We start from the raw sequence: 12,209 nt of genomic DNA on the forward strand, positions 1-12,209 counted from the left end.
CTGATACATGTCACAATGTGGATGAATCTCAAAAACTTTAGGCTAAGTAAAAGAGGCAGACTAAAGGTCACAGACTAAAGGTCGCCATAGATACAGAAAGCAGACTGGTGGTGGCCAAAAACTAGGGGAGAAGTATTCTGGGGAGTAACTGCTTCATGGGTGTGGGTTTTATTTTGGAATGATAAAAATGCTTTGGAACTAGACACAGGTGGTAGTTGCACAACACTATGAATGAACTAAATGCCACTAAAGTTTTCACTTTAAAATAGCTAATTTTAACTATTTAAAATAGTTAATTTTATATCATGTGAATTTTATCTCAATTTTTAAAAAAGAATATCTTTCAGAGATACATACTGAAGTATTTACAGAGGAAATAATACTAAGTTACATGGAAATGGAATCATCTCAGTGGAAGAATAAATGAAGAAAGATTGTCCATGGGTTAATTATCAAAGCTGGGTGCTAGGTGCAACGGAGTTTATTTTACTATTTCTCAGTGTGTGAGAGAGAGAATTTTTAAACATAAAAAGTTTTTGTAAAATAAAAAGAATCAAGATTTGATTTTAAAGTAAAAATGTCTACTTGATTTAGGGGTCTGGTATCACCTCCCCCTGGGTAAGAGGAGTTGGGAAGTATTAAAGGGAGGCTATGAAGTGGAACATGCTTCCACAACTCCCACCCATTCACCAGGCGTTCCCCAGATGCTCTGGTCTGAAGCTAAGCCACTTGCTATAAAAAGGCACATTTGTGTTTGGTGAGAATGAATAGACACAGGGAAGCTCTGGCCTAAAGCCGGAAGACCTTGGGTCCAAATGAACACAGCAGCAAACTCAACACAGATCTCTGAAAAATCACAGCTTCCACCTTGCAGGATAAGCAAAGTTGCCAAATCACCTGGGGTATGTATTCAAAAATGGCAGATTCACAGGGTCTGCCCTGGATCGACAACTCAATCTCTGGGTCTGTGCTCCAGGAAGCAGCACTTTTAACAACCTCCGCAGGTGATTCTGAGGCCCTCTGAAATTTGAGAATTACTGGGTTAGGATAATGGGGCCCTGGTGTCTTCTTGCAGCGAAGCTGATTCTAGAGCTCCACCTTGTGGCCCAAACACTAGAAAGCAACTCTGCCACAATTCTTGACTTCCTTACATCGCTAGTTTAACTCACTGACAACCGTTCAAAGCCCTGCAAGAACTCTAAGGGTTTATTCTCTACACATGACATTTTGATCCATGCTATTACACTCAGGGAGTTAATGAAAACATTACAGAGAGCTAGCTTTGAAAATACATACTATTTCGTGATGAGTGTAACACTGCACTCACTATTTACTGAAGGTTATAACATTCTATAAGCATTGTACTAGGCAACAGATATAAAACATGGCCCTGTCTTTAAAAATCCACAGAAAAATATGCAAAGTAATAGTACAAATTAAGACAAGTGCTTCCTTTCTGAGAAGCAATTCCTGAGCACTAGAAAGAAAAGACATAATCTTTTATCTGGAGATAAAACATAGTCATAGTAAAGATAATCAATGATGGCAAAAACAGTGACTAAGACATGCAACATGAATGTCACAGACCCTAAGTACTTTACAGAGGCGCTGGAGAGAGGGATCCTTTCTGCCAGAAGTGAGGGAAAGCTTCATTCATTCGACATATACTCTGGCCAAAACTGGGCTAGGTGCTGGGGACACAGCGAGTAAAAAAAGGAAGGACACTTTAAGAGAATGTAACGGGGAGATAGAGCAAGGACGTCTGCACCGATGGGCTGCCATTTGATCTTGGACCTTGAAGGCTAACTAGAATTTGAATAGGCAAAGAAAAGATAAATTCTCCTTTACGTGTGTTTGTATGTAGAGGACACGCTACAAGGGGAAAAGGGACACTGGCACCAGAGAAGGGGCCGACTGCTTGCTTAACAAGTTTTCATTTCGTCCATAAACCAGGTCATCCATTCATTAAAAAAAAAAAAAATTTACTGGAGCATCCCACATTACTGGTTCTGGGGAATATGGCCATAAACAAAGATAAGAAGCAGCCTCTAGAGCTCCTGGGTAGGGGAATGGCAGAAGTATGTTTTAAGGACATGTGCTGTGTGCCAGAAGCAAGAGCAAGTTAAGAAGCTAGCTGACACCTTAGAAGTAGACACCTTATGGAAAGAGTAATATGGACCTGAAATAGGGCAGAGGCTTTAAGAACTGAAAATAGTAGCCAGGCACTAACACAGAGCAAGGCTGGTTATGGCAGAGAGAGTAAGAAATAGAAGAGGCATATGGGACTCTGGATTTTAGCCAGGATCATTACAAGAGTGATGGTGACATTAATAAAGAACTTAGGGAAGGAATATAGTTTCAGGGGAAAAACAAGCTTTTATTATGGGTTTAATAGATGGAACATTTGCCTGAGCACTGGATAGGTTCATATAAAAAGTAAAGATGGGTGAGTGGGAGAGAAGAGATAGAAAGCAGAGCATGAATGATTTTTTCCCCAGCCTTTGAAGCTGAACTCTTGAGCTCTATTTTCCCACAACAATATGAGCAGCCCTCAAAGGGAATGTGGCAGAGACTGCCCGGCTGTTCAGAAGACAGAGCTGCACTTAATTTGGTCTCTACAGAAGTAGGATTGGCCCAGGCCCAGAAAACAGATATCTAGGCCCCAAAGCCAGGTGAGTTACTAAGAGGAAGCAAGTCCTTCCTGACAGCAGGAATTTGCATTTACTGCCCATTTACCCAACACATAAAAGCACCAGCTTATGAGGTAAGTCTGCAGGAATTCCTGGCTTGCCCTAGTTTTATTATCGAGTGGGAAAGAAACACTCTCTTTATTATCCTTGTCAAAGCAAAACATTGTTACCTGTCACAGAACTAATAGTTCCTGACAAAAACTGACAGAAACTATAAAGACATGAGAAAGGAGAGAAGTAGTGAGTGAGCAGACAGCTAAAACAGGCAATCATAATGGTGAGACAAGGAGAGTAACAGCTGGGGAAACTTCACTTTTCCTTAATGCTTTGGATGTTCAAGGAGCTCAGTTCTGAAAACTGCCCAGAGGTCACTGCAATAGACCAAGCAAGACATCACAACTGGGACACTGGCAGTGATAAAGGACAGAATGGTTGTGAAAAAATACCAGCAGAAACAATTTACATGAAATGAATGAAACCTCATCCAAACTTCAATTATACTTCTATATGTGAAGTTTTCTCTTATCCAGTCATTATACTCAAGTTACCTACCTATGGTCCACTCATGTGCACTAAAATCCCCAAAGCAAACCTTCAAATTCCAAAGACTACAGGGCCAGGGAAGTAATATAAGTAATTATTATTTATAATATATATATATAATATATATATATAATATATATAATATATTATAACTTATAAGTAATATAAGACATGAAGGAGTGGTGGGACTTGTAACACATCCTAAAGGTTTTAAGAGGAACGAACCCCTGATTCAGCTTCGGCTGCTGTCATATGAGAATAAAGGTCCAATGATTTCAGGTCTTTTGACTTTTTCAAGAGATGTTAGAAATTTTGATCTTTTTCTGTGTAATTTTCTAAACACTATTATATCATGTAGGTCAAACAAAATATCCCTGTGGGTTGAATATGGCCTATGGGCAACTAGTTTACAACTTCTGTTCTAAAACTTTACAAAAGAAAAATTAATAGCATGTTCAGATTTCCAGGGTTAACAGAGCAAAAAATTTGGAAAGTCAGTGTGCAAACTGGGGCTGGGCCATAAGACAGTGAAAAGTGAGGCAGAAAGTCTAAAGGACTCAGACTTTAGAGTTGGTAGGTCTGTATTAGAAAAATTTGAGAGGAATTTTGACAAAGTTTTATTTCCAGGAAGCACAGATGAAAGAAAACTAGGATATACAGGGTCCCTAATTGATTTAAAAGGGGGAAGGAAATAATACACATATACACATGTTATTTCACCTCTCTGTATGTACCTTGACTTCTTTATCATTAAAATAGGAATAACAGAATCGATTTAATAAGGCTGTCATAGCATTAAAAAGGAATTATTCATATAACTGTCATTTTCCCCAGCAAGTCATGTTTAATATATGTTAGCTATTATTTGTTATTATGAGGCACCGAGAGGTAAAGTAACATGCTCAAGATCCCATGGCTATTAAGGTGTACTGCCTGGCTTTGTATCCAGGATGTACTTCAGATCCTACTCTCTAAACCATTAAGCTCTTCTGCCTCCGTTTAAAATCTGTACAACGAGTAAGTCAGGTCAGATGATAACGGAAGTCCCTTCTAAAGCTGACACTTTATTCTAAAAGCCTGACCTCTCATCAGCTTATTTCAGGGCAGCAGTGGGATAAACATGAACCTGTCCACACTCCTATGGGCTGCCTGCTGAAGTGGAGAGAGACAGCTCAGGTTTGGGGTAGGGCAAGAAAACCACTCTAGCATGGAACTCACCCTACGGTAAGGTAGGAAGGAAAAGGTATTCAATGTGAGCCCCCCTTCGTTGTTCCACGGAGGTATATTTGTTTCTAGGAAGCCAGTGGACCACTCAGTTAGGCCCAGAACGCACAGATGTGCCCAAGCTACAAGCTGGAAGTTACTGAGAAGTCGGCTAAGGAACCATATAGGCTCTAAATCAAGAATCTTTAGAACACCGAGCAACTCATCCCCTTGGGATTCAAGGGTCTCTGTGAGAACCTTGTAAAAGCTCTCCTCGTCCCTAGAAAAAAAACGCCACATGTGCTCACTCAGATACACAAGCACATATCATTTTACCTGCGATTATAAGGGCTCATAAATTCTTGAAAATCTCTCCCTGGACATTAAAGTACCCCTGAAATAGATCATCTCTCCTATTCTAGGCTTGTCCTCCCAGGTGATTCAGAAGTGTCCCAAGATTTGGGGGCTGGGGTTTCCAGGCAGCTGTGTTAGGAGACAAATCATCCACTGCAGCGCAGCATAATTAATCCCACATGGAAAAGACAAAGGGCTGTCTCTTTTTCCCCACACCAACTTGTACTGAGAAAGTTCAAACAGAAAAGAACTGCACTTTAATCCCCAAACACTAGAGGATGTGGAGAACACGACCCCAAGAATATCTCATAGCTTTTTTCTGCCTTGTATCCATAAAATTACATAGAACCTTAGAAAAGATGAAATAAACAGGTAAAAACATCCTAGTCTCCACAGCACTGTGCTCTTCCTTTTACTCCAAGAAAGGAATCAGTCAAGAATGCCAATTAGCTTTACTAGATGACTTTTCTCCCATATGGGCTTTGAAAACTATACGTTACCAAAGAAACCACATAACCTTATGCATAAATGAAGTAATCAAAACAAGAACATAGTATTTTCCCCCATAAGACTTGTAACAGTTTAGGTGTTAATGAAGGACTATTAATGAAGGACTACGTGTTAATGAGATACATGTGGTCTTGTGCAGTTTAGAGATGTGTATATCAGCGTAGCCTTTCTTGGTGGTGGGAAAATTTGACAATTTTTATTTTAAAAAGATGTAAAAACATCCATTTTTGTTTGATGCAGCAATTCCCTAGATATTTTGCAAAGGTAGGCCAAATATGTGTGACCAGGGTCAGTGAAACATAGTTTATAATGGCCCAACAGGAAATAAGAAGTCTGGTTGTTGGGTACATCACATGAATGGAAAACTAAGTAGCCATCAACAGAATATGCTAGATCTGTTACCTGCTGATATGAAAAAAGCTGCAAGACATATTATTAACTGAAAAAAGACACTGGAAACAAGGTACCATTATGTGGTTCTTTTAGTTTAAATTCTTCTAAGGATATGTATTCTTTATGCTAGCCATATGCATTCAATTTTGTTCTTGACAGATACCTAAGAAACTGTTCACTGTAGTTACTTTTGGAGAAAGTGACCAGAGACCAGCAAAGAGAAGAATGGTACTGACACAAAACATTTAAAAAACATACAAGCAACAGAGATCAGCTTGAGATAGGATCTTCTTTTTATCTTTTTCTTTACATTTTTCTGGATACAGACCCTAAATTTAGTAAGTGTTACTATAAAAATACAGCAGAAATCTCACTTAGAATTTTTTAAAGAGAAAGAAGCCATGTTTAGTGAAGGGTAAGTAGAAAGGGGAGGAGGGCCCAAATACAATGCACAGTACGAAGCTGGTGGAGGAAAATCGGGAGAAACATTAACATTCAACCGCCCTCTTCTCTCAAGATACTGCTGACATCATGAGCTACTCAAGCTTTCCACTGGGGATGAATAGCTCAGGCCTCACTCCAGTTGCCAGCTATTCATTCTCAGTACGGGAGATAGCAGGCTGGGAGAAAGCTGGCATCGTTAGTTCAAATTCTGCCTTTTGTGATATGGACAAGGCAGAACAGTTGCTCCCGAAGAGCGCAAAGTGGAGAGAATGCTAAAGCTAAACACAGGAGACTGTCTTCCTGGCAGAGAACAAGCCTCCCTAAGCACACAGTGCAAAGGCACCACAGGGGTCCTGCCACTACACGCACTCCCGTGGCATGGAAAAGCAAGAGCCAGGTGCACATGCAACAGAGAGCAGGAGAAATCTCTGCTGCCCTACGGAGCCTCAGGGATCCCCACTCACACCAGGGATCCCCTTCTGGGATCCCATAGTTCCAACCTCATCAGACTGGCCCATGGAGAGAATTAGCTAGGACTGAAAAATCACCAAGGAAGATAATCCTCTGTGCTTAATTGCCCCTTTCATCTGAGGCCCATGAAATAAACCATAACCTTGTTTACTCTGCATGATACTCTTCTGCAATAGTGCCTTAAAGTGGGAAGTTACCACCATATGGAATTTTCAGAAAAGCTAGCAATGCATGCAAATCTTTCATAAAGCAAGGTTTGGCTTTATATGCCATAAAAGGTCATAGGTGCCATAAAAGGTCATCTCTCCCCCGTGGGATTTAAGGAACATGAAAGAGGTTCCTACTTGCCCCATCCACATATTTCTTTTAATGATGTCTGATATTCCCCCATAAGTGATTTGAATCGTCAGCTCAGAATTGCCCTAAGAGTACTCTTTAATAGTGCAAACACAGGGGAACACATCCCCTAACACTGCAGTGGCAGCTCTTAAGCTTTACTGTTGTCGTCACTGGTCCTTTTGAGAAACGGAAAGAAAAAAAAAAACCTTCCTCCTCACAAAAACACACTTAGGTGAATACACAATATAATTTCCATGCAATTTGGGGATTCACAGTTCTCCTGAAGTTCATATCCCCTTCAGCCTGGGGTTAAGAAGCCCCAGTTCAGTAGTAATGAGTTTAATAAAACACCATAATTCCCCTTCCATGCATCTGGGGAACCATGGACCTAAAGATAGAAGGTAGTGCTAAAGCAAGGCTTTCCCACTGCAAAGTTTGCCTAGAACTGATCCTGTCTAGAGCCTAGACTACAATTTATGACTTTTCCTTAGCAAGGAGTGTGGATATCTCACACTGCCTGCCCCTTGGGAATAGAGTTCTCCTGGCTTCAGAGAAACCAGGATACGTTAGGAGGTGTCCAACCGAGATCAACTGCCAACCAGGTTCCCACAACACGTGCTGGCTGATTATATTTCTTGAGAGTTCAGGCAGGGAAAAGCGGTAATATCTTCTGAATAAAAGGAGCTCACCTCTGAGGTTTTCGAATATCCCAGAGTCCCACTCCTTCCTTTGAATTGGCTGTGGCCAATAACCTGGGCTCCACAGGGTTAAACATGACACTGTGAAAGGCTGATGGATAGTTGGCCAGGCAGAAGGGCTCTGTGAAGAGAAAAATTCTGATCAGTCCACTTCAGGCACTTCTGGGCCCAATGGCAGGTAGACAAGGAGGAGTGTGAAGGCAAGGAAGAGCACAGCCTTAACAACTACCCCTGTAGGCTGGAACCCACTAGCATGCTTACTCACAAAGTCCCCACGAGTCCTGGCACACGCCCTCTGTACACAGAAAGTCTGAACACAGCAACTTAAACACATATGCACAAAGTTTAAGCTATAATATAATACTGAGAAATACACATAGCACCTATTTAGATCCCGTAACAAAACACAAATGGTCATTGTAACCAGGAAGGTAAACTGTTTCACAGTAAGTAAAACTGAATTCCTCATGAGCTAAAAAAAATTCACACTCAATTACTGGTAGTATTATTATACCTTAATCCAAATTTACCAGCTTTAGAAATTAAGTTTTATAACTATATAGACTTAAAATAACAGTGCAGTTTTTCCTTCTGGCAATATTGTTCCCTAAATTGAAAAGAAAATGGCTTCAGTCTAGAATTTTAAGATTTCATTTCCAATGTTGGAATACTTCAAAAAAAAAAAAAAGACATCTAATACTTGAACTTCTCTTGCGTCCAGCCAGCACCTATGTATATCAATCTCCCCTAGAAACCCTGCAGCCTCTTGCATACACTAGCTGGCTCTGGGTGAGGAAGGAGCCACTCTGCTGCCTGGGAGGACTCAATCCTGTGGAAGTTGTTTAGAAGCAGAAGGGGGAAAGCACTCCTCAGTCTATGATTCCGTACAGGCCTCTGTGGGGGGAGAGGGCACAGGGAGTGCTCAATCATCTCAGCCAGGAGGCAGTCCAGACAAAGGAGAATTTCATCTAAGAAGCAAACCATTACATTCAACCATAGATGCTGCTTTGGCTACCTTATCTTCCTGACCCTTAGAATAAGCTTCTCCTATAGCCTGAACCTCAGTAATGAGCACAGACCAACATATTAAATGCTCCGCACATAGAATAAAGACTCAGAGCCTGCCAGACAAGGCAGGCAGGATAGTAACTTGGGTACAGAGGTATGGCGCTGACAAAGCTGCACCAAGAGTGGGGCTGTGGGTGGCGCTGAGGGTATGCTGGAGAAAAGAGCCTTTGAAGATAGAGCGACTGAACTCTCTCTGCAGGAAATGAGCTGAAAAGGTGAATTTCCTGAAGAACTTAAGAGAAAGTCAACAAGACAAATTCTTCATTTTACATTTCAGAGATGCAAGGAAAACATTCAGAAGAGGAACTCACCCAGACAATCCCCCTTAAACAGAGTGTATCTACTATCATTTTAAGTTTCTATACACAGTTAAGGTGAGGGTCTGTGGTTCTTCCAGCAAAATAACAACCCTGGAACTAGGATGCAACAAAGTGCACAATGCCCCCATTCTCTTAAATAACCAAGAATATGTGCATTTCAGCACCATGCACACAGCTGGCCCTTGTAGCTCCCCTCCACCAATGAGGCACAACACATTCTATTCCTTGGGGCTACCTTGCAACAAGACACTGTGGTGTTTACACTACTGCAAAGGTCTGTGGACCACAAGTGACTGGAAGAGGACTGGCTAAGGTGCCTCACTTCTGACTACTGGGGGGTAGGATGGGACCTCCAGAGACACACATTTACGCCCCCATGAGAGTTTCCTCTCCCTTTACAGCACTTCCGCCCAGGTTACTCAAGTCATAAACTGGATCTGTGATGAAGCTGACACCAAACTCTGCAGCACAGTCCAGCTACGTTGTGCACAGGGGCCCTACCTCCATGGGGAGATTCCCGGATGTCCCAGATGAGAACCCGGCCATCATCGGAGGAGCTGGCAAAAATGTTGTCATTCACAGGGCTCACTGACAAGCCATACACCGCATCTTCATGAGCGAACACATCTAAGGTCTCACTGCTGAGAGACAGAGAGCAGAGAGAGGCACATAGGCACACACATACACACAAAAATAGTGCAGAGTCCCAGCCCTCTAGTTCCTAGAATGAAGCTCTCTTCATTTCCAGGAGAAAGTCAACCCAGCTAACCCCCCAAAAAATACCTACTTTTTTACTAAAAAGTAGGTATTCAACTTTCAGGTTAAAAGAAAAAGGTATTATTAAAGAGACAAGACCTCACAACAAGTTTTTTGCCCTAACTGAGTGTATTTAAAAGTGACTCAAGGGAATTCCCTGGCAGTCCAGTGGTCAGGACTTGGTGCTTTCACTGGAAGGGCCCAGGTTCAATCCCTGGTTGTGGAACTAAGATCCCCACCGTATTCCTCCCCACCACATGCCCGCCAAAAAAGTGACTCAACATATGAGTTTCGTGTTTTGACTTACTACAGAATGCATCTGCTTGTGTACAGACTTGGGGAGTGGTGCTGGATTTCCAAAAAGTGAGGGAAAACAATAAAGCAGCCCTGATGCCAGCAAGGGAAGAAGAGGAATTCCTGATGTCTGGCATGTGAGAAAATGCATGGCCCAAAGCCAGGCTGCCTCAGTTCAGATCCTAACATCACTTGACCTTAAGTTACCTAACATCTCCATGCCTCAGTTTTCTAATTGGGATCATAATAGTACTGCCTCATAAAATTACTGTGAGGGTTAAGTGTTTCCTTCCCTTCTAACCTTGCCCTTTAAAATTTCACCAGAAAACTATAATTTTATAGCAACTTTGTAAATCTTTTTATAAATCAAAATTTAGTTTGAAAACTATTACCGAAATCTTTTTTTCAGCAAAAGACAGTTGATTTTATGCTATTTACTTCAAAAAAAGAAGAACTATTTTGGTCTAAAGAGATATCTGCCTTCTTCATATGAAAAACAGAGTTAATCACTTTCACATATCAACAATCTATTTACCTTTCAACATCATGGAGGATAACTTGCTCATCATTTCCTGTAAGGGAAAAAGCAGACATTTGACAATTCCTGCAAAGTGGTCCCGTTCATATTACAATTCAGTATGTTAAAGATTTCAGGGAAAACAAATGGACAAAGTCAGTGTTAATAAAAATTAAGAGTGCTAATTAGAAAAAAGGTTTATAAAAATCATTAAGGATAGAATATACTTATAGAGAATTTTAAAAAGCATAATAGCAACTAAAAATAACAAAATAACAATCTCCAAAATGCATTATCCAATGATTAAAAAAACAAAAACAAAACAATGGCTCTTCAGGAAAAGAGTAAGTGATCATTGGCAAATCAATCAACTACTCCAAGCTAGTGTTTTTTTCGTTTGTTCCTTTTTTTTTTTAAACAAAACATTCATTATCCATGAGACCTGGAATAATATGTTACTTTTCTATGTCTCAGCACAACAGGAATAATTGTGTCTACTTCATAGTAGTTGTGAAGATAATAGTGTAAAAGCATTCAGACTAGAACTAGGCCCCCCAACAAATGTTTGCTACTATTCACATCCTCATCTTTTATAACATAAAAATTTAATGATGATTTAATTAAAATTGGATGATGATGATACTAAATGAAGGGAAAGTTTTTATCCACAACTTTTTTCTCTTGCATTTTCTTTATTCCATCAAGGCATCTAAAAATACTATACATTCATGATATGTACAGTCCTGCCTTCAAGTGGTTTATACAGCTAACAAATAAAAACTCCAAAATGACGACAGTAAAAAAATTTCCCACTCTATGCTAAAAGTATAAGCAGTAGAGATGTGGCTAGGTCATCTTAAAGTCCTCCCTGTAACTCTATTGTGGGTTCATATGAAGTAAATCAAACCCGTGTCAATGCCTTATAGGTGACAGGCACAGTGTGAAGTGCTGAAGATCTGAGAGGAATAAGTGAGGAATTCACAGTCTACCTGCACGAACAATTAACAGTGATAAGACGGGTTATCTTGTAGTGATATGCTCTACCATGGGAACACAGATAAAGGGGCAATTGTGTCCTTTATGAGCAGGGTGAAAGTACATGGCGAATATGTTTTTATGGGAAAGGAGACACTTGAATAGAAACTCAGAATTCTAACCGATGGAAGGCTTAGGGTAATTGGTGGGGTTGGACAATGATCATGGCCTGTGGAAAAACAGTAATGGCACTTAAGATGGCAAGTGACTTAGGAATCTAGAGCACAAGATGCGGGGGAGGAAAATGAGGCCAGGCAGGGAGACTGGGTTCAGACTTTATCCTGTGGACAGACACTGAAGGTCAAAGGTTCACAGGACTGATTCGACTTTTCAAAGAAAACTTGTATAAGCAATGAGTAAGAAGATACTGGTAGCAGAAATCACAGAAGGACACTACAGTAGTCTAGGCCAAAACTGAGGACCTGAATCAGAGCAGTAGGTACAGCAACAGAACAGAAACTAAAGGATGAATATGAGGCTTTCAAAACATTAATAGCTGGTGACTTATGAGATGTAAAAATGACAGAAAGGCACGTTTGGTGCTGATTTTGAGATTTCTATTAGACTGAACCAT

General features: G+C 40.6%; 1 protein-coding gene across 2 annotated transcripts in view; it reads right to left on the reverse strand.

Annotated features, from left to right (window-relative positions):
* The window catches only part of DCAF5 (DDB1 and CUL4 associated factor 5), a 94,787-nt gene that overhangs the window by 55,205 nt on the left and 27,373 nt on the right, over positions 1-12,209 (reverse strand). For both annotated transcript variants that reach the window (XM_055538433.1, XM_055538432.1), the window contains exons 3-5: positions 10,619-10,655; positions 9,535-9,674; positions 7,637-7,766 (exon numbers count right to left, since the gene is read on the reverse strand). In XM_055538433.1, coding sequence (XP_055394408.1) covers positions 7,637-7,766; positions 9,535-9,674; positions 10,619-10,655 — 307 coding nt within the window. The remainder of the gene's footprint in view (positions 1-7,636; positions 7,767-9,534; positions 9,675-10,618; positions 10,656-12,209) is intronic.

The sequence above is a fragment of the Bubalus kerabau genome, chromosome 10 (genome assembly GCF_029407905.1).
Source record: "Bubalus kerabau isolate K-KA32 ecotype Philippines breed swamp buffalo chromosome 10, PCC_UOA_SB_1v2, whole genome shotgun sequence".
NCBI classification, from domain to species: domain Eukaryota; kingdom Metazoa; phylum Chordata; class Mammalia; order Artiodactyla; family Bovidae; genus Bubalus; species Bubalus kerabau.